This window comes from Scophthalmus maximus, chromosome 9 (genome assembly GCF_022379125.1).
Source record: "Scophthalmus maximus strain ysfricsl-2021 chromosome 9, ASM2237912v1, whole genome shotgun sequence".
NCBI classification, from domain to species: Eukaryota; Metazoa; Chordata; class Actinopteri; order Pleuronectiformes; family Scophthalmidae; genus Scophthalmus; species Scophthalmus maximus.
In genome coordinates this window covers 17,683,765-17,703,279 of record NC_061523.1, presented here as the reverse complement: position 1 = coordinate 17,703,279, position 19,515 = coordinate 17,683,765, and the positions used below count along the sequence as shown (strand labels likewise).

Here is a 19,515-nt window from a genome sequence, read left to right as displayed (position 1 = left end):
GTACGGTTATACACCTAAACAGGAGCTTGTGAATAAAGCATTTTTATTTATTTTTTATCATATAGTGAAAAGAATTTATGTGAATTAACAGCCGGTGAAAGCGTATTTGGACTGTTGCACTGAATACTTGTGCTTTCCACGGCGTGCTCACGAGGAGACTGTGTGCTATGTAAAAAGGAGATGAAAGGAGCTGCTGTGATTATTGAATCAGAAGGCTGTCCCTGCTCCAGCTGCTCATACTGTATTCCTCCTCCTAATAATGTATTCATCCCGCTGCACCGCTCTTCCAGACTTCACAGCGCTGTACCAGAATTGCCGTTGTCCAGCCATTAAGCAAATTGCAACAATTAGTCGGTCACACCCACATGTGGTTTGTTGTTGTTCCCAGCTTAGGGAATTGTTGTTTTCTACATTTTTCAAGGTCGTTGCTCTAGACTATCATCAAGGGTCAGGTTTCCACATCTACTACCTCAGTTTAACTCAAAATAGAGCTTTAGTCTTTAAGGGAATAAACAAAAAAACAACTAGTTGTTCCTTTGCATGTATAAACATGAGCTGTTTGTCAATGTCATTCTTAGAAAAATAATTATTTCTCAGTTTGGAGCGGAGCTTAAGCTGGCTCCGTATTTATTAAATGTCACTTGCAATTTAAGCTGATAATGTTACTGAGAAAAGGTCATATACCAACCTGTGTGGTGGAATGGGACTCACGGACGGATTCACACACCGTGCTCAACATCACCAGGCTCTCAGTCACACTCCTAAATGGCTGACATGTTTTCCCGGTCATTGTGCTTTCAATTACACACATTACACTGATTAGATTTACATTTCAGTTTTTATGGTTGCTCTAATTGGCAAAGATGATTGCCAATTAGGCAAGAGGGCAAGCATAGCCTTGGCCAATGTCTGTCACCTTGAAATGGACAGACTAACACAGACTTGCGTTGTGTGCCCATTAATCTGCATATTTCATGATGGGGGTGAAGCAAGTGATCACATTTAATAGGGTGTCTATTTTCTCCAGCAGTCCTTTTTTTCACATGGCATTTTGTGACCTCTAGTTGGGATAAGGGACTACTTTGTGGTTAATTAGCCTTGTAGAGTTTGTGTCACTCATATCTATCTGGAGCTTGTCTAATTGTCCTGCTTTTTATGTCCTCACCCCATCAGGCCTCAGTACTACAAGGTGATCGAAGAATGCGTGTCTCAGGTTGTCCTGCATCGCAGCGGGATGGACCCCGACTTTGGCTACAGTAAAAGATTGGACGTTGACTTCACCCATCTGATTGGTACTTTTTGAATTGCTTCTGATATGTGGGAATCACCCTGTGTTTTTCTTTACAAACGATCTACTGCGGGAGGTATATCACTGATATTTTCAAAAATGCTTTGATAGCTCACAGTTATTCTCATTATCCTCCCAGATCCCCCTGCGATTCCACTAACAAACATGTGCAGTGGCTTGGTGGGGGTCAACTCAACATTGATTAAATATGAATTTTATCTGCTAAAATTAATTGAGTTAACTCTGAATAATTTCAAATGCCGCTTTTCTGTCTTTGGGTGTTTGTCAACTGTGCTGCTGAAATCATACAGAAAACATCTATTTGCACTGAATTACTAAAGGAGGAAAAACAAGATTCAAACGGAGAAAATATATAAATAACACCACTGCGTCTCTTTGTGGTGTCACAAACAGCTCTGTGACTTGCCAACAAAGGGTCATTAAAAGTTTCTCAACCTATATCCACAGAGATCTGATGCAGTATTAAATAAGTTTTTTCACTCACTTCGCTGAGATTTAATCAGCTGTTACAAAACTTGCAAGGCTGTGTTTTTTTTTTATAGTCTCACTACTGCCATATTCTGAAAGGTTTCTGAAAGTTGCTTTTCCACCGTTTTCAGTTTGTCTTTTTTTTACATTCACAAGAGGGAATACTTTCCCAACACAAAATTTTACAGGTAAAATGTGGTATGCGACGTGTGATCTAACAGTAATTTACACGTCTACTTGTCGTCAGCTGGTTAATCTACAGGGTAATTCTACACTATCAAAATACCTGGATGAATCTTGAATAAAACAAAACGCATGAAACATTTTTAAAACGATGAAGAAATTAGAATGGTCAAATCATAAAATAAGGTTAGATAGTGACTGATATTTGTTTGAACCACACACCTCGTTCTCCAAACACACATAGCTTTTTTAGGTGTGCTGAAGGGCACCCTGGATATATGGCATTTTTAAGACTATCTTAAGTTGTAAACACCTAATGGACATCGGTTTTTTTTAAAGATAGAATTTATGATCATACTTGCTTTAATGTGCTTTGAAAACAAGATGCAGGTCGAGCTGTAAATCTCACGCGGGGAGCTAATGAGGCCCATTGCACCCAGAGATGACTTTGACACGTCTTGTGACTGTGGTGTTTTGTATTGCAGACCAGTGTGTGGATAAAGCCAAAGTTGATGAGAGTGAGCAGAAAGCTGCAGAGTACTCCAAGAAGGTGAGACATTAATCACTCCCAACATCCCCTTTGGTTGGCCGCCTCCCATCAGGAAAGTTTTTTTTCTTCCTCAGAGCTCCCAGACAAGCTATTGATTTGCCATGCCCTGATCGATACCTGGCTGTGACGCTACATGATCCGTATCAGCATTACAAGAATCAATGGCGCTGTTTTGATGTATACTTATTTGTGCACACTGTCATGACACAGTTAAGTTATGTGCAGGCTCTTTCAATACAGCTCTGCATTTGAAGCTATCCCTTTAAGGATTTATCAATTCATCATGCTTTTCCTTATAATGTGGTTAAAGCAGTTCCTTTATCCATTAATGATATTCTTTTTTATTAGAGAGAAACTGAATTCAAAGTTTTACTTACCCCATAGTGTGTATAATACTGAAATATACAGTATCTTAAGTAGCCTGGCTGTCACTGTCTGGTAACACCAAGGGGGTCCTGGGTATGTTTTCTTCTTAAGAGTCCTGTCCCACCAGCCTAGTCTACCCTGCTGGGCCGGTGAAATCATTGTAGTGACATGACTTGGTTTCTGCAAAGGTTAGATCCATCAACATACATGAAAGCCAGGGCTGAAACAAAGACAAAGGACAACAGGGCTCTAGGGCCATGAGGGCTATGAATAGAAATTGGCCAGAGAGTGTAAGACAGCATGTTTTTGGTGTCTGTTGATGTGCCCTGTGGCCATTCTCTGGAGACATCCTGCCGCTCACCAACCTGTGTGTGTGTGTGTGTGTGTGTGTGTTTACTACTGTGCTCTCATGTTTGTTATGTGCACATAGACATACTTGTTTCTCTTTTCTTGCAGTTTGATGAAGAGTTCAGTGCACGGCAGGAGGCCCAGGCTGAGTCTCAAAAGAAGGAAGAGAGAATCAAAGAGTTGGAGGGAACGATCCAGGCCCTAGAGTCCAAGGTAAATCCATGAAAAGAAATCCCTATCCTCTGCAAAAAAAGAAATAGTGTAGCATTACCCCAGAGATACTTAATGTTGCATTTTTCCCAAAAAAGAATGAAACGGGAAGAAAGTGGAAGATCCAATGTCCACAAGCATTTTGGATCTATTTGTTTAAAAAAAGAAAGTCGTTTTAAGTGAAAAAAAGAAGACTCAGAATGCAGAATGAAAATGTTTGGCCCATAATCATAAAAGGGAGAAGTATCGGCGCCACCTGAAAAGAGGCTGATTTGGTCAGAAGGATACCTTTCCACTCCACTTACACACGTGCTGCTGCTGTAAATGGGAGTTTTCATCAATGCAAGAAAGTTTGATTTGATAAAGAGTCAATCTCTTTTCTTAAGTTGTTGCTCTTCATATGGGCAAATTGCTCTATTGAAGCTTTTCCTATGTAATTCTATCATCACAGAGATGGATTGCATTTCTTTTCCTGGCCTCCGCATCATTTTTTTGCCAGGCAAAACCCTCCATTTTGAGCACAGAAAATGACTGCTATTTCCCCCTTAACCCGATTTCAAACACTTTAGCACTGCCTTGGGACAAAAGGGCAGTTTGCCTCCATGCTTAGGGAATTTAATATAAACCAGCATTGGAAGATGGTATAGCTACATCTATATCAGAAATTGCTTTTCCTTTCAAGCATTCCTCTCTGGTTGCTTATATTAGCACTCACCGTCTGATGAACTGCGTCTGCAAACGTGGTCCACGCATCACTGGGCGTTTTCCCAGTTGTAACCGACAGCTTTGCCTCAGCCCTCTAGAAATCATTCTTTGTTCACCACAAAATGCTGTTATGCAGCACAAGCTTTGGCCAAGGTCAAACAGGGTTTTCCTTCTTACAACTTAATTTGTGTGCAGGTCCCACTCCTGCACTTCATATTCCAGAGTGCTCTGTTGCCACTCGTTACCTGCATTTGTTACCCAAACTGATTCATCACTCACCCCGTGCCTGATTACTGCCCACCCATTTTAATGAGACTGTCAGAAAAGCTTCTCTGCACCTTCTCCACCTCCTCACCCTTTTTTCTCCCTTCCACTTTGCTTTGTCCTTCCACCTTCCATCAGAAACTAACGCATCAGACTGAGTTACCTTTGCTTGGCCTCTTTTTCTTTGTTTGAGCTTTTTACGTTGTTTCCCAGTGTTTCCTCCCCTATCACACACCTTCCCCTTCCCCTCCCCTGGCAGGCCTCTGTCTTTTGAAGACTGACTGTTAACAGGTAGTGCAGAGCAGAGGAACCCTGGAGAGTTAAACCCTCTCTTCCTCTGTTTGTCTCCTTCAGCGAGCGGTTATAGGTGGAGAGCTGCACATCAACAGACATTAACCTCGACAAGAAAACATGCAATTTGTTTGACATAAACCTGCATGAAGGTGGCCAAAACAGCATTTGAATATCGCCTATGCATCTTGAAAAAAACATAAACATAGTATATAGAGTCTAGTCACTATATACTAGATAGAGCTGCACTTACCATTGAATATAAATAAACCTTACTATCAATGTGAATAAATTCAATCTGTTTAGGTTTGAGAAAAGCATAGTTCATTTTCACTGAACCTTGCATATTAATTTGAATTAATAATTTTTTGTCTTCCAAAGTGTGATGCTTTTGTAATTATAATCCCATTTTTTATTTTTATTTTAGGCAGGCGTTCACATAAAACATAGATTTGCTTCCTCAAGCAATAAACAAAACAACGGTGTCATCCTCTCAGACGGTTGTGAATCTGCCACTTCAGGAATGTGGCTGAAAGAGTGTGTTTTGCAACGTAATCCACATTCGACACAGTGCTGTAGAAAGCCATTAACTGTGAGAGTGCGGAACCTTTAAATCGGTGTGAGGACACGCATTCACTTTGTCCATCAAAGCTGCAGCGCTATCACTGCTCTTTTGCTGAATATGAATGAAGTGGGGGCTAACCCTAACCTTTCATCTGCTCGACTGCATCCCTGTCAGATATTAAAACACATGCATGCCCGAGTTGCTTCTTTTCACCTTGTTTGTTAACCAACACATTTAATGAGAGTCTTTCTCTGGGAACTTTGGCATTGTAACAAGCTGCCTTTTTGATGTGTGCGTTTGATTAGCCCCCAATTGATTTGAGTGGAGGTTCTGCCTGTAAACATCAACAAAGGACACAGAAATCACAACAAGTGGAAATCATCCATCCTTCCCCAAACCTTTGCTTGCAAGCATACGCGGCAAACAAAAAAAAAGGGAAGCTATTCATTGAATTGGCTCTGGATGTGATGAATAATGTAGCACTGCAGTGGTACATTGGAGCACTCAGCGCCATCCCATTAATAGGTTTTAACAACCTGGCGGTCTTGTAGCTGACCCAGCTCGGCCCCAAGAGGAGCTGTAGGTGTAGTAGACCACTTTCTCTCTCTTTTACTGCCAGGCTGCCTTCTATCCTGGCTGATTATAGAATTTGACTCTACTGATAATGACAGCAGAACTCACCATGTAGTCACGGTTACAATGGATGCTTTGTTGTAATGGAATGGAGCCAGGTCAGTTTTCTTGAGCTATAAAAACACATATACTGTATATTCATGTATCCTAACATCCGCTGGACTTCTCAGGAAGCAGGAGGCACTGTACTGTAGCTGCAGACGATCTCTTTATAATTGAGACCTCACAGGCTCTAACTTTTAATCCCTGAGGACGAAAGTTAAAATTAAACTTCTCTTTGCTTTAAATATTGCACTTTACGACTGTTTTCTAAAATACCCGCAAAATGAAAGTTCTTTTCAAGTCACCCCACTAAAGGTTTTCATCTCCTTCATCTCCTTTTCCATTTTACACATTAAATATTTAGTTCTCTGCAGTCCATAGTAAGAGGTGTTCTGTAGGAATTACTCCATAGAAAATGTTTCATTTCTGTTGCAGTGGATAACGCTCCCATCCTTTTTTTTTGGGAAAGGTTGTACATAGTGAAATATCAAAGCGAAACGCGTACATTTCTAAAACAACGACTGCACAGTGACATCAATGCCCATCACACATCTAAGGGTGTTAAGTTGAAATGCATTTTTCGGTGCCCAAAAAAAAAGGAAAATGGGAAAAGGGTTTTGAAAGTGCACCAACTGTCAGTGATGCTGCGCCTTGTTCCTTTCATGCTGCCGTCAGAGCTCTACACTGATTTTCTTTTGAAGATCGATTACATCTTGTTTTAGGTGTAAACGTACAGTACCTTTTGCCTTATGCACATCAAATAACCCTTTAATACAAAATGGGAAAATAACACCGTACTACCATTTTTATGTTTAAGGAACATCCTCTTTTCCCTGGCTGCCTCTTTTCTGCCTGTTGTGTCTTTGGTGTGATTACTGTTCCTGTTGTAGTGTACTAGTGTTCTTATCCTCTGTCTGTCTAACCCACCCCCCATTTGTGCCTCTCTGTTGCCCTTTGTGTCTTTTGTGGCGCGTGTTCCCATGCCGTGTGTTGGTGGAATTTGTGTGCGTGTGTGTTGTATCTGCACAGTTATCTATTGAAAATGACAAGCTCAAAGAGGCTCAGAGACTCATCAGGGAATCTGAAGCCAAGGTGGGTGTCCTCTTTGCATGCATGTCCCTTCTAGATATAATCTCACTTTTATTCACCTGTAAATTTTGAAAGAATTTGACTAAGGTGCTTCACTTATTTGATGATCACACTCATCTCTGGTTTCTGCATGTGTCCCATTTTTGTAATATCTCTAAATTCAAGTTATAATCTATGTGTAGTGGTATTCAATGTCTCTAATCTCAATTTGCAAGAAATATAATCTCTAAAATACAGTTTTTATTAGAGCATATTTATGCTGAATTAAATACTAAACAAATAAATGCTTAAAAAATTACCTATATATTTTGGACCTTTATTCCATTAAGGTAAATAATACTACTGTTGGAAGCTATGATAAACATTATATGGTTTTTAACTACACCCATTTTTGATTGTTTAATACACATTTTTTAAGTAAACACTTTGCAACTGAATTCCTCTGGGGAATTCAGGGAAGAGGTTGGGCCATATATTCAATCACACAATGTTCAGAGTTAATTATTTTCTCTGCTCACCTCCTCATTGAATCCAGAAGTCTATGATACCAATTTGGATCAGGCTGCTCCAGATGGGTCCTGCAAAAGAAGTGTAACATTATGCAAAACCAATTAAAAAGTCTTACAACCTTGCCAGAAACACAATGTCAAAACATGCTGGATAATAGTCATGTTAAACAAATACAACACAGACAACAGGGAAACTCATTTAGAAAGGGGACTTTTGTGGGATCTTAAAACTCATGAGAGTCATTGTTGACTGTACTTTGTGAAAACAGTATTTGTGCTCTTTTGATAAATCTGTGGCATTAGATCTCACATGATCAAAGCAACTTTCATATTGTTTTATTAATGCAATATCCTACCCACTGTAGTAATAAAAAGTAAGGGAACCCATATGAATTTTCAACATTTATGGATAAATTCATAATAGAATCTGGACAGATCTTAATCTTAGTTATAAATATGAACAAGCATCTGTTTTGACTATTGGCACACACAATTGTATTGTTTTGTCTTTAATGGATGCAACATGCAGCAATCACTGTGTAAGACTGAAAAGTATGTGAACACCTATTTTCAAAAGGTAACTGGAGTCAGAAGTTAACAAACCTTGAGTCTAATCAATTGAACAAGTTTGGAGGTGTATGCTACTGTTACTTTGAATTAAAACAAACAGACAGTCAACCATTTTGATTTTGCCCTACACACAGGGCAACTGCCGATGTGACTCATGCCAATCACAAAAGAGATTTGTAATCCACAATTTTTGATTTGCATACAGAGCTGGGAAGGGCCACAAAAATGTTAATAAATCCTGATCAATCCACAGTTAGACACATGTTCATAAATGGAGATGATTTTGTATTCTGGCCACTGGCCCAGCTAACATGACTCCATGGTCTCCTTGGAAGAACTCATGGAGAATACATCACTGTGCACCTGAAGTTTGCCAAAGACCATCTTGACACCCAACACTGTTGGGAAAATGTTTTGTTGACTGATGCAAATAAGGTTGCATTGTTGGGAAAGAACAACCTGTACTACATATGGCAAAAAAGGGCATCGCAAACCAACATGCAAACAAAATCCCATTGGTGAAGTACAGTGGCAGGGGCATCTTGATTTTGGGCTTCTTTTCGGCCTTGATAGATCACCATAATCTACAGGAAAATGAATTCCCACATTTACTTTTTTTCAAGGTGTCTAATGGAAAAATAACAGGTTAGCTGTCTGTCAGCTGAAGCTCAGTAGAAATGATGTGATACAGCAGCACAATGATCCTCACATTGAAATCGACTACAAAATGACTTCAAACTAAGAAAATCCCCTCATCCAAGCTCTGTGCTGGGCCCAATGGAGAATCTGTGGAATAACCTCAAGAGAAAAGTTCACCCCAGACATCCTACGAATATATCCTTGCACTGAAGCGTTCCAATGAGGAAAAGTTCCTCCTGAATGTAACTGTATGCAGGTCTAGTCTGCAGCCACTGCAAGCAATTTTTTGAAGTTATTGCTGGCAAAGGTGGTTTGACCAATTATTGAATAATAATCGCTGACTTTTTTCACCAGCATTGCGTACAGCGGTATTCAACAAAGGCACTTTATATTATGTGTTTGTTTGTTATTAACTTAAGCACATTGTGTTTGTATACATGTGTGTGACTTGAAAAAAGATCAGATCACATTCATGACCAGATAATGCAGAAGAAGAAAAAAAAACAATACACTAAAGGATTCATTTTCATCTTACCACTGTACACAGACTATTAAACTTGTGTTTGCTTGTTCAGACCAAGATAATGACAACTACATTGGTCTGACACTAGCAAAAACACATAAGACATGGTCCTGAGTCTGATGTTTTCCAATATGAACAAGTGTATAAAATGGTCAAAACCATATGACCTCATTCTAAAGTGGCCATTACCATTTAAGGTACCTAGTTGGGTTCACGAACATTTATATACTTCACAATTTATTGACTTATTTTTTATAAATATATGAGGAAGAAGATACCAGTTGCAAAGATAATGCATCCTAAGCGTTGCTGGCTTTATTATTGGGTAAATCCGAGAGAGGGGTAGAAGCTCTGAGGGACGCTCAGTTTGGAAACAACTGCGCTCTAATTTAGCAGCTAATTTGCCTCCATTCCCTCATATTAATCTTAAAAGAGAAAATGGGCCACGAGGGATCAAGATTGACAGACATGTAATCATTGAATGTGGATTTTCACTTAATGGCTCTGGGCAATCTCTGTAAAAAGCCCCTTGCAGAACACCTTTTTAATTCTGGCCCTAATAAACAATCCACCAATGCCATTATGTAATGAAACACTACGTAATGTCTTTAAATATGAAGCCAATCACATTTTACGGACACAATCAAGTGACTAGGGAAATGAACATAGTGGGAAATTGGTTTTGGAAATGAGATGTGCAAGTGGAAATGCTTCTTGGTAAGAACCGGCACCTAATCAGCTCTGAAGATCAAACCCTGTCTGAGCTTGGGTGTCTGTAATTCTTATATTTGCATAACTTTTTTCTCTAAAGCATTTTTTTATTGTCATTATCACGATCAAAGACTACCTGTGTATGCACTAGGTGTGATAGTGCAGACATGTCAAAAGACTGAAAGACTTTGTCTTATCAGTCTTCGGTCTTATTACATCCCTGTCTACTGTTTAATAGCCTGCCATTGTGAGGACTCATGACAAAGACTTGATAGGAAAGCAACACTCTTATCTTTTTATTCTACCAAATTAAAATAATAGTTCCCCATAGGTTTTTTTCTCTGCTTAGTATTTATTAACATACATATCAGCTGGGATGTAATGAACACAATACATTAACCTTTTGGCTGATTAAGATATCTTTATATAAAGCAGCATTTTGTCTGTTCGTTTTATTTCAGTTTGAGTCAAATCAGGTGAACTACATCACTGGTGCAAATAGGACTTTTGCCTCCAATGGGCAATAAACTGCTGCTGATTTTGCCTTTTTGTGTAGTTGACAATTATGGATTTGTCTACAGACATTAATGAATGAATGAAGTTTTTGAAATGTGTTTGACACCGACTAGAGATGTAATGTAGTGAAAATATTTTTCTAAATGAGAAGAAATGGAAAAAATTAAAGATTAGTTATTAAAAAACTATCTTAATTTTTTTCTACAACACACATGATGTCCCAGCCAAGTGAAACTTGGATGCATTAAATATATATGCGCATACCAAAAGACACAAAAAACTAAATTATGCATCTGTGAATCCCATATTTAACAGATTTAACTACTCATGAATTTTACAGCTATGTTCTATAAATACCAGAAAATATAGAAACAAACATGAATCTGCACCCAGCAGTTCAAGTTTAGTAGCCACTGACTTTGAGTTCAACTCTAAAATTCTAAAAGATTTTGATCTTCTTATATGGTTGGCAGAAAAATCTCTTTTGGTCTAAACTTATGCAATACACAATATAAAACACGGCAGCTCATGTCAAGGAACTGAAAATGCAAAGAGGTGCAGGTAGTACAACAGTGTTTTTCACAGCACAATAATGCCCCTTCAGTGGCAAATGGCAAACAAATACACATTGTGGATTTTGCTTTGATTAGTGACATCAGATGGAGGATTTGGATAAAAGAACCACTTGATGCATGTGTCGTCCTTAAAATGTCTTCCCCGTGTTTGCAGATTGCCGCAGGTCCAACTGCACCAGGGGCACCACCTGCACCACCCCTACCAGGGGGTGCAGCAGGTCCACCTCCTCCTCCGCCTCCTCCTCCGCCACCTCCACCTGGTGGCTGTCCTCCTCCTCCTCCACCTCCTCCCCCGCTTCCTGGCCAGGCTGGCATCCCACCACCACCTCCACCACCACCTCCTCCAGGTGGAGGACCTCCACCTCCCCCACCACCCCCAGGTTGCGGGCCCCCACCTCCTCCACCTTTTTTTGGGGGCCTTGGTGGGCCTCCGCCACCTCCTGCATTAGCTGTCATCAAGCTGCCTTATGGGCTGGAGCCCAAGAAGACCTATAAGCCTGAAACTGTGATGAAGAGGATCAACTGGACCAAGGTATGTTGACCTAAGTTTTGATTCACCCTAACGGATATTTTTCATTTTCATTGATAATATTGGTGAATTTCATGTGGACTATGATGTTGTGGAAAAGATGCAGACATTTGGCTTTAGAGAACTGGATTAAGAAGATTTTTGAAGCAAACCTAGACAAAATGAAGATGCAAAGTTGAGGATCTAGACCAAAAGGAGCCCTATTCAAATGCACTCTTAATGTAGTCTAACAACTGTTCAGCCACAGGCCACACTATTCAACACTCAGCACCCATTTCAAAGGATTCATGAGTAAACAATTTTCACTGCTTAAATGTCCTTGGATTCGCACATTCTTAGTATAATTGAATGAATACTGGGTTGTGTAACGTTCCATCACATGTGAATACAATTTCAATAGGACATTCTTTTTGTGTGGGCTCTTCTTCTCCGTAGATAATCTATCCGTAACCTCAGGATTTCTTAACATTAATGTAATGGTTCTTTGCTGATGCTTGTGTGACCTTGCATTTCTGACTTCAGTCACTGACAACAATCAAAACATCAGGCTAGTTCTTTTGACATCATGTTGGTGGTGCACATTATATTTAATGGTTTTAGTGGAATCAAGCCACATATAATTTTGAATGTGATTCTTTCATTGTGTTGAGGGCCATTGCAGTTGTCTCTCACATTTTTTTTTTGTAAATGAGTAAAAAAATTCAAATTATTATTAGTTAGCTTTATTTCCTGTACATTATTCAATGAACAGTAGGCCAGCAAATCACTGACAGAAAAGAGAGAAGAACATTTTAAAGTCAAGTTGCATTTCAAGCACCGTGTTACAGTTTGAATTTTCTGTCACCTCAAGGACTCTTTAAAATGTATGTAAATGGGTGATTCTATGTGGTAGTTTCCTGAGCAGTCGGTCAAATTATTAATAGTGCCATTCCACTGGTATGAAATATAAATACCCAATTTTGTAATAGTAAGGCAAACTACAGCTTTTTGGACTTAATACCAGGTATGTTTGTGCTTTGATATTTTAAATATTATTACACATTCTCTTCTGCATTGTCTCTGTGGATTTGCATGTATGAATTGTGTGCATGCAGTCAAGTGCAAACGCCCATTGTCTGGGTAATGTACAGAAACAGGTTAATGTGAAGGTGCATTAACCTTGTCTGCACAGGAATTGTAGTTCGGTGATGCAAATGAAATTCATAACCACCTGAGGAAAAAACATTCTGTGTCTCTTGTGTCGATTAAGTGGGACAAGAGTTGTCAGTCCTATCTTTTTGCAGCAGATGGAAGTATATGAACGCCACGAGCAACTATGGTTGTAGAAAAAAGTGGAGGGGAAAAAATGTTTCATACACGCGTCCCTTTTATCCACTACCCAATACATGTCTGACAAGGGTATACATTACAGTTTTGTAAGTAACAGAAGGAGACAATGCTGACATTAAAGCAGGCACTTATTAGTAGACAATTACGTTTTACATGAAAGTATGTGGGCAGATGAAAATCCATGAATCATTGTATGATATGTTCACAAATGATCTCCACTTACATATGTACAAACATACATTCTAATGTATATACTTGCTTACACACATTTGTCAAAATGACATTCACTCTCCTTGGGTTCTCCAGTCAGGCAAGGGATATGGTTGGTGTGCATTCTCAATCAGAAGCAGTTTTTAAAAACAGAAATAAAGATGCATATTAAGAATGTCTGTACGTGGGAATGGTAGAACAAAATTAAACAGTGGATTTACTGGGATGAAGGAAGTAACTGTTTTTCCACACAGTGCATGATGAAACAGGTTCATTTTTAGCTCCGTAGCTCAAGTTGAACAAATACCTTTACCCAATACATACAGATGTCATCCTTATTCTGGTCAGGCTTAGAAGGAAAACATAATAATAAATAACATAACATAATATAAAATATTAAAGCCTGTTAAAGACGTTCCCAGAGTAGTTGTCTCGAGACCCTTTTTTTCTCATTACACACATGTTTTGTCATAGTGAAGTAACAAGTGTGTAATATAGAACATAGATTCTTTAGTAATACTTTTGGATATCTTTTGTTCCACAATGCTTGCGATCAGAAACACATTTGGAGTAGTGCTTTGGGTAATGTGACTAATTCCTACATTCTTCTTTCTGGGCTGTGACTTCTTTTGTTTCATTATCTAAATCCACCGAGTGTTCCCCGATCACTAAACCTTTTAGATTGTATTCTTTGAGTTTTCTTAGCTTTACATTTTTCTTTTGTTTGAAGGGAAAAATTCTGAATATAAAACGTGTCATATATAGTAATATTAAACATATTTTAAATCTGTAATTGACACAAACAACAGACATAATAAAGTTTTCAATGACATGGCAAAAAGCAGTTTTTGCTTTGTTCTTCAGTTTTAGTAGATAGATCAATGAATTAGCTATGCAAAAAATAAATCAACAAAAGTACATATTTGGACTGAATTGTTTACACACCATAATGCCCAGAATCATACCAAATTCGTATCAGTAAAAGTAACACCATTCATCATAGAAATTAACACGGCACACAGCAAGATGCAGCGTTGCGTCACACACATTATTAGCTAGTAATAACTGCAGCATGCTCGGTGGGTTTGTTTATGTGCGAATGTCTCTGTACACTCGTACTCTCTTTCTCTTGTCTAGTGAGCAGTACAGAGGGAATAAAAGAGCAGGAATAGAAAGCATCCCTCTGGCCTGCCATCATCTCAGCATGTGTAGGTGCTCGGTTGCTTCTTAGAGGCTTTCAGACAAATCTGGGTAGGAGGGCTGTATAAACAGGGCTGCCGAGGCTTTGTGCTGCAAACTGAACATCACAAATTTCATTCGTCCAAAGGAGAGGTCAATAAGAGCTCTGATGTGTCTGGTTTCGGTCAGGGTCTATCTACACATTACCATTTAGGGTGGTCATTTTCTTTTGGTTTGTCATCATATGAAATCATGTGTTTAACCCTGAATACCCGCCTTATGCTGTTTGTGTCTGATGCTTTGTCCCGTTTGCCACTCAGATGCGGCGGATGTACGCACAATGGCATGTGTGTGTCCTCATGTGAGAAACACACACAAACCCCATCTCCAGTGAGAGGAACTTTTTGAGTGGCAGGTTGGAGGAATGGCAGTGTCTGATTGTAGTGATAATGGAATCCTTGTGTCATTGCAGATAGTGCCTCAGGAAATGGCAGAGAATTGCTTCTGGATCAAAGTCAAAGAAGAGAAGTTTGAGAATCCTGACCTATTTGCTCAGCTCTCCCTCTGCTTCTCCTCACAGAGCAAAGGTAAGGAGGCGTCATCTCTCCTCACCCATTCCTTAATTAATCTACACACACACACACACACACTCCATTTAGCCTCTCTGGCAATGGATGCCAAGCCACTATCATCTTGTGACACTTGAAAAAAACATTTTTCCCGCTGAAATGTTAATCATCCTAAAACCAGGCACTTTGAACACCGTCGATGTACGAATGCTCTCATTTCTAACCTCTGGGCCAATTAGAGATTCCAGTGCTCTTGCTGCAGTGTGTTTATGTTTTTCAAACTTTGAGAGAGCTTGAAATGTGTAGCGGCTGCACATTTTATTTGTTCTTCGTACCGACTGAGTAGTTTCATATCAGTGGTTTTGCGGTGGACGTGCACAAGCTTGATCTTGCACATGTATATGTGTGAAGCGAGAGCAGCAATGCTTGGTTTGCTCCTTGCCCTTTCCAGTCCAGTAGACCAATCCTCCGTCGGGGAAGACGGGGGGGGGGCTCTTGTGAAGGATGCTCTGGGAGTTTTCTCGTCCCGGCCAGTTTGTTTCGTAGATACACAACCAGGCTACCTAAGTTGCTGATGAATAACACAAGCAGTGCAGTGTTTTTGTTGGGAGGAGGGGATTGCGAAGGCACTTGATGTATTCTTCCCATGACAATTTGAAAGTTTTCCACTTCTTTGACAATGTGTGCGTGGATGTGTGTAGTACACCCCTCTAATTCTAGCAGCAGTAGGAGGGGAGAAGTCAGAGCCCTGTCAACCGCAGAACAGTCAAATCTGAGCTCTGTCAGGGTGTGTGGACATAACTGTACAGAATCTTCCAACTTTTCCCACATACCCGCCGTCTGTTTGGACACCACTCAGCCCGCCAGCAGCTTCTTGCTCTGTTGTTCTCACAGCCTCCAGGTCTACAAACTACGCTCATCTCTTTTTTTTGTTCGGTGAAATAAATAGCAATTTGCCCTCGGCTGCCGCAAGGTGATTTTCCGGCATAATACAGATAGAAGGAAAACGTGGGTAGTAAAGAAGAGTTGTTGCACGGCTTAATGAAGTGGCAGGGAAAAAGCCGGGCAGTCATGCCACTCTCCTCATCTTTCACCAGTCGATATCAGCCAGGCCCGATATTTTTCAACACAGGCTTTGAGACATTTCTGAAGTAATTGACAGGCAGACCTTTTTTACACCTTTGCAAAGTATATTTAATAGTTTGATCCTTTATTTGATTGATAAATTATTATTTAAGATGATGAATACAACATTCAATCATGATGAATTAGAAATATGTTTGCACAGCACATCTGGTCTGACATGCATTTGCAGAACAATTCTTGAAATGGAAATACAACTAAACATTTGCAGTTACAGTGACACATGGCTTTAATTCAGATTTAAATGCCCTTTTAAATTCTTTATTGAATTCATTTTCTCACCCACTGGGGTTTGAAAAAAAAAAGAAAAAAAAAAAAGAAAGAAAGAAATTCTATACATAGTCCGTGTTCCCTCCGGCCGGGTAGGAATTCATGATCCAGCATTTCCCCTGGGTGTTACCTTTGCCAGATCCCTATCAATTACCCCTGCAGGGACTTCACTGAATCAGCCCTTTTCCCTCCATTGTTGAAACAGAACATGATTTTCTCATGAATGAAAAATGCTGTTTAATGTTTGATATGTACACCCCCTCATTGCGAAGAGCTTTGATATGGATGATATTGTAAAAAAGAAAAAGAAGGTGCTCGGTGGGATCCTCCTGGAATGAGATAGTTGTTCATTTGTTTTACTCTTTCCTCTGTTCATGTTCTATAATTTTCACATGCATGCCATTTGAGGGTATATAAAAATAAGTGGGCTCAATTATCAAACCCTTTGTCAAGAGGATCCCACTTTATTTCCACTTTGAATTGGACCTATCTAATTAGAGAGCTTTCCTTCATCTCAGGTTAAGTTGTGTAACTGGAACTGGTGACGTTTAAAGTGGTGCTGGGGGTTAAGGTGGGAAAGCCGAGGCTTGTGAGATTAATTCCTGAGGTCTCATTGCAACCAAGGGACCATAAATCCTTTGTGCTGATTTGACAAACCAGTCACTGGTGAAAATGGACTTCATTTGTCTGGGATATTTCCATTGCCTTTATTGTAAACACCTACACATACACATGTGTTGGTTTTTCTTTTGCTTCTTTGTGCTACTTCCATCTTTTCCACATCTTGGAAGTGGATGTTTTTAAGTGAACCGCAGTTTGTGGAGGGACAAGTATATCGTGAAAGATGAGGCAAGCAGGTGTAAATGCCTCCCCTGCAGAGCTGCCCTCAGAAGAGGGTGCAGAAAGGCTTCTTTTAACTCTAACTTTTTTAGGATTTCTTGCTTGTTACTTGCATTGTTGAAGAACAACACTTTGGCAGTAAAAGAAGAAAAAAAATCGCTAACAGCCCCAATTTTCACATGCTTATTGCGCTCAGAGGCCTCTAAAACAACTGAGAATGCAAGGCTGTCATCTCCCCTGCTGCTTTTATGAGTCTCACTGTTTAATGAGTTTTACCAAGAAAAGGAAATGATAATCAAGAGGGATTTCAAGCTTGGCTTCAGTCTTCTAAAAGTGTCATTTATTATGAGATTGCACTTTGGCTTGATTGAAAACTCAACACATGGAGTATGTCATTGTTAGGTACTTTTAAGGCCATAGACAGATCACGACATTCTGGCATCAACTTTTTAATGTCTCACACAAACACAAAATCGTGTGCTTGCTACAGGGTAACAACATGTTTTGAGGGAAAGACCCAAATGCATCTTGAATCATGTTTCAAACAATTGTTGTCTATAAAAACTGACATGACCAACAATGTCCACTACAATAAAATCCCTCTGCTGGTTTTGATTAACCCCCGAACAACGTACCTCTGTTCCTCCAAATTACATTTAAAAAAAAACAATGGCTTGCATGTCACTTTGAACCTTTCCCTCTTATAGTATTCATGAATCTATGAATATGAAAATGAAACCCATCTCTATCCACATTTACCTCTTTAGCCACTTGCCTGCTGCTCATCAAAAACACAAACCTCTGCTTGCTTTTGTTGTTGTTTTCTTTTGGTGCTCTACTCTACGCAATGGCGATATTGGTAATATAGGAGCAATTTAGGCAGAAATGTTTCAACGGGAAACTGACTCTGAAGAAGAGGTTGTAAAGCGAATTGTACCAGGTTGACTACAAGAACAATGACATGAGCCTCTGGCTTGACTGCATTATCAAATGGTTAATAATAATAACGGCCACATCACCGTGCCACCCTGCCTCCATACGGTTGGCTTCAATCCTCTTTGTATCTAATAGATGCAACCACCTTCAGTCACCTTCTTAAGAGTCCAGATGTCGTCTGGTGGCATTTACTCTGACATTTCCACCCCGAACCACAATGTCTTCCAATTGGTGTGTTGGCAGTGATTAGCAGTCAATGGCCAATTTCTCCCGGCTTCCAGCTCAACTCCTCCTGCCTGTTCCAGAAACAACAAGGCTCGTTCTGCTGCCTCTCCCAACCAGCGAGCAGCTGTCTTCCTCTACTTCCCTGATATTCCTGGAGCTGTGAGCAAACCCCTGCAGCCAACTTCAACTGGACATACCCAGGCCTGCCAACCTTTGTCCCTGCATTGTTGGCCCACGTCCTGATACTTGGTGGCCTTCCTGTTGGAAGCCTCTTTGCATCCATCTTCCCATGGAGCCGTCAGCTCAGTCATTATGACCGAGAAGGGGATTTCTTTTTCTTTCTTTTTTTAGTTTGCTGGGGCAGGATTTCTTTACAGTGTCTTGGACTTCTTTCCATGTCAGTCCACTGGGGTCTAGCTCTTCCTCAGGAGGTTCAGTTATGCCGATCTTTGGGTGTGCATTTAGTGCCTGGTCCATCAGATTGTGACTGAGGCTGTCTTTGAGTTTTGGTGTACAGGTAAATCCTTCACGAACTGGGCTTTAATTGTAAAAAAAAAAAAAATATGTATATATATATTACATGCTGCAAATGTGTTAATCTACCTCATTTCCCGATGTCAAGACACATATTTCACATTTGGCATCTGATTTTGCTCCCTCGCATGGAACTGAGCCGTCTTTATCACACATCCACATTTCACTTTTGCTCACCACCTCAGGTTTTCATTTCTTTTAAACTTGTGTAGGAGACATTAAATGGACTCTGTAGAGCCTCCTGGCCACACCGGAAAAATTATTTTCATTACAGTTGTTCCCCTTTTATTTTTTCCCTCTTCTTCCCCCTTTTCTGCCTCTGCTTCACTGTATCGGCTTATCCTGCCTCCTTTCCCTCTTCTCCATTGACTTGTCTCTCTCGTTTTTTTAACCCTCATCTCCCCTCAGTTCACTTTATCAATCTGTGGGTTGTGCCTTTGTACGGCTCTTGGGATCAAATCAGATTCACTCTGGGATTGAATGTGTGTAGCCATGGCCTGCTGCATTTGAAAGGCAATTCATTCAGCTGGAACTTTGCAGTTCAATTTGAAACAAGATTGATGTTGGCAAACTTCACACCCCTTTTCTTCCAAAATGTTTCCTCCATTGCCCACATCAATTGCTGACGGACAAAGGGCATATGCCACTTTGTAATGGTAATGTCTGGGCCTCTCAGCAGAAACAA

The 19,515-nt window shown here is 40.0% G+C and overlaps 1 protein-coding gene across 5 annotated transcripts in view; it reads left to right on the top strand.

Annotated features, from left to right (window-relative positions):
- Positions 1 to 19,515, top strand: part of diaph2 (diaphanous-related formin 2) — a 330,230-nt gene that overhangs the window by 115,394 nt on the left and 195,321 nt on the right. For all 5 annotated transcript variants that reach the window (XM_035649042.2, XM_035649041.2, XM_035649043.2 and 2 more), the window contains 5 exons: positions 1,174 to 1,292; positions 2,446 to 2,510; positions 3,333 to 3,437; positions 11,221 to 11,598; positions 14,786 to 14,900. In XM_035649042.2, coding sequence (XP_035504935.1) covers positions 1,174 to 1,292; positions 2,446 to 2,510; positions 3,333 to 3,437; positions 11,221 to 11,598; positions 14,786 to 14,900 — 782 coding nt within the window. The remainder of the gene's footprint in view (positions 1 to 1,173; positions 1,293 to 2,445; positions 2,511 to 3,332; positions 3,438 to 11,220; positions 11,599 to 14,785; positions 14,901 to 19,515) is intronic.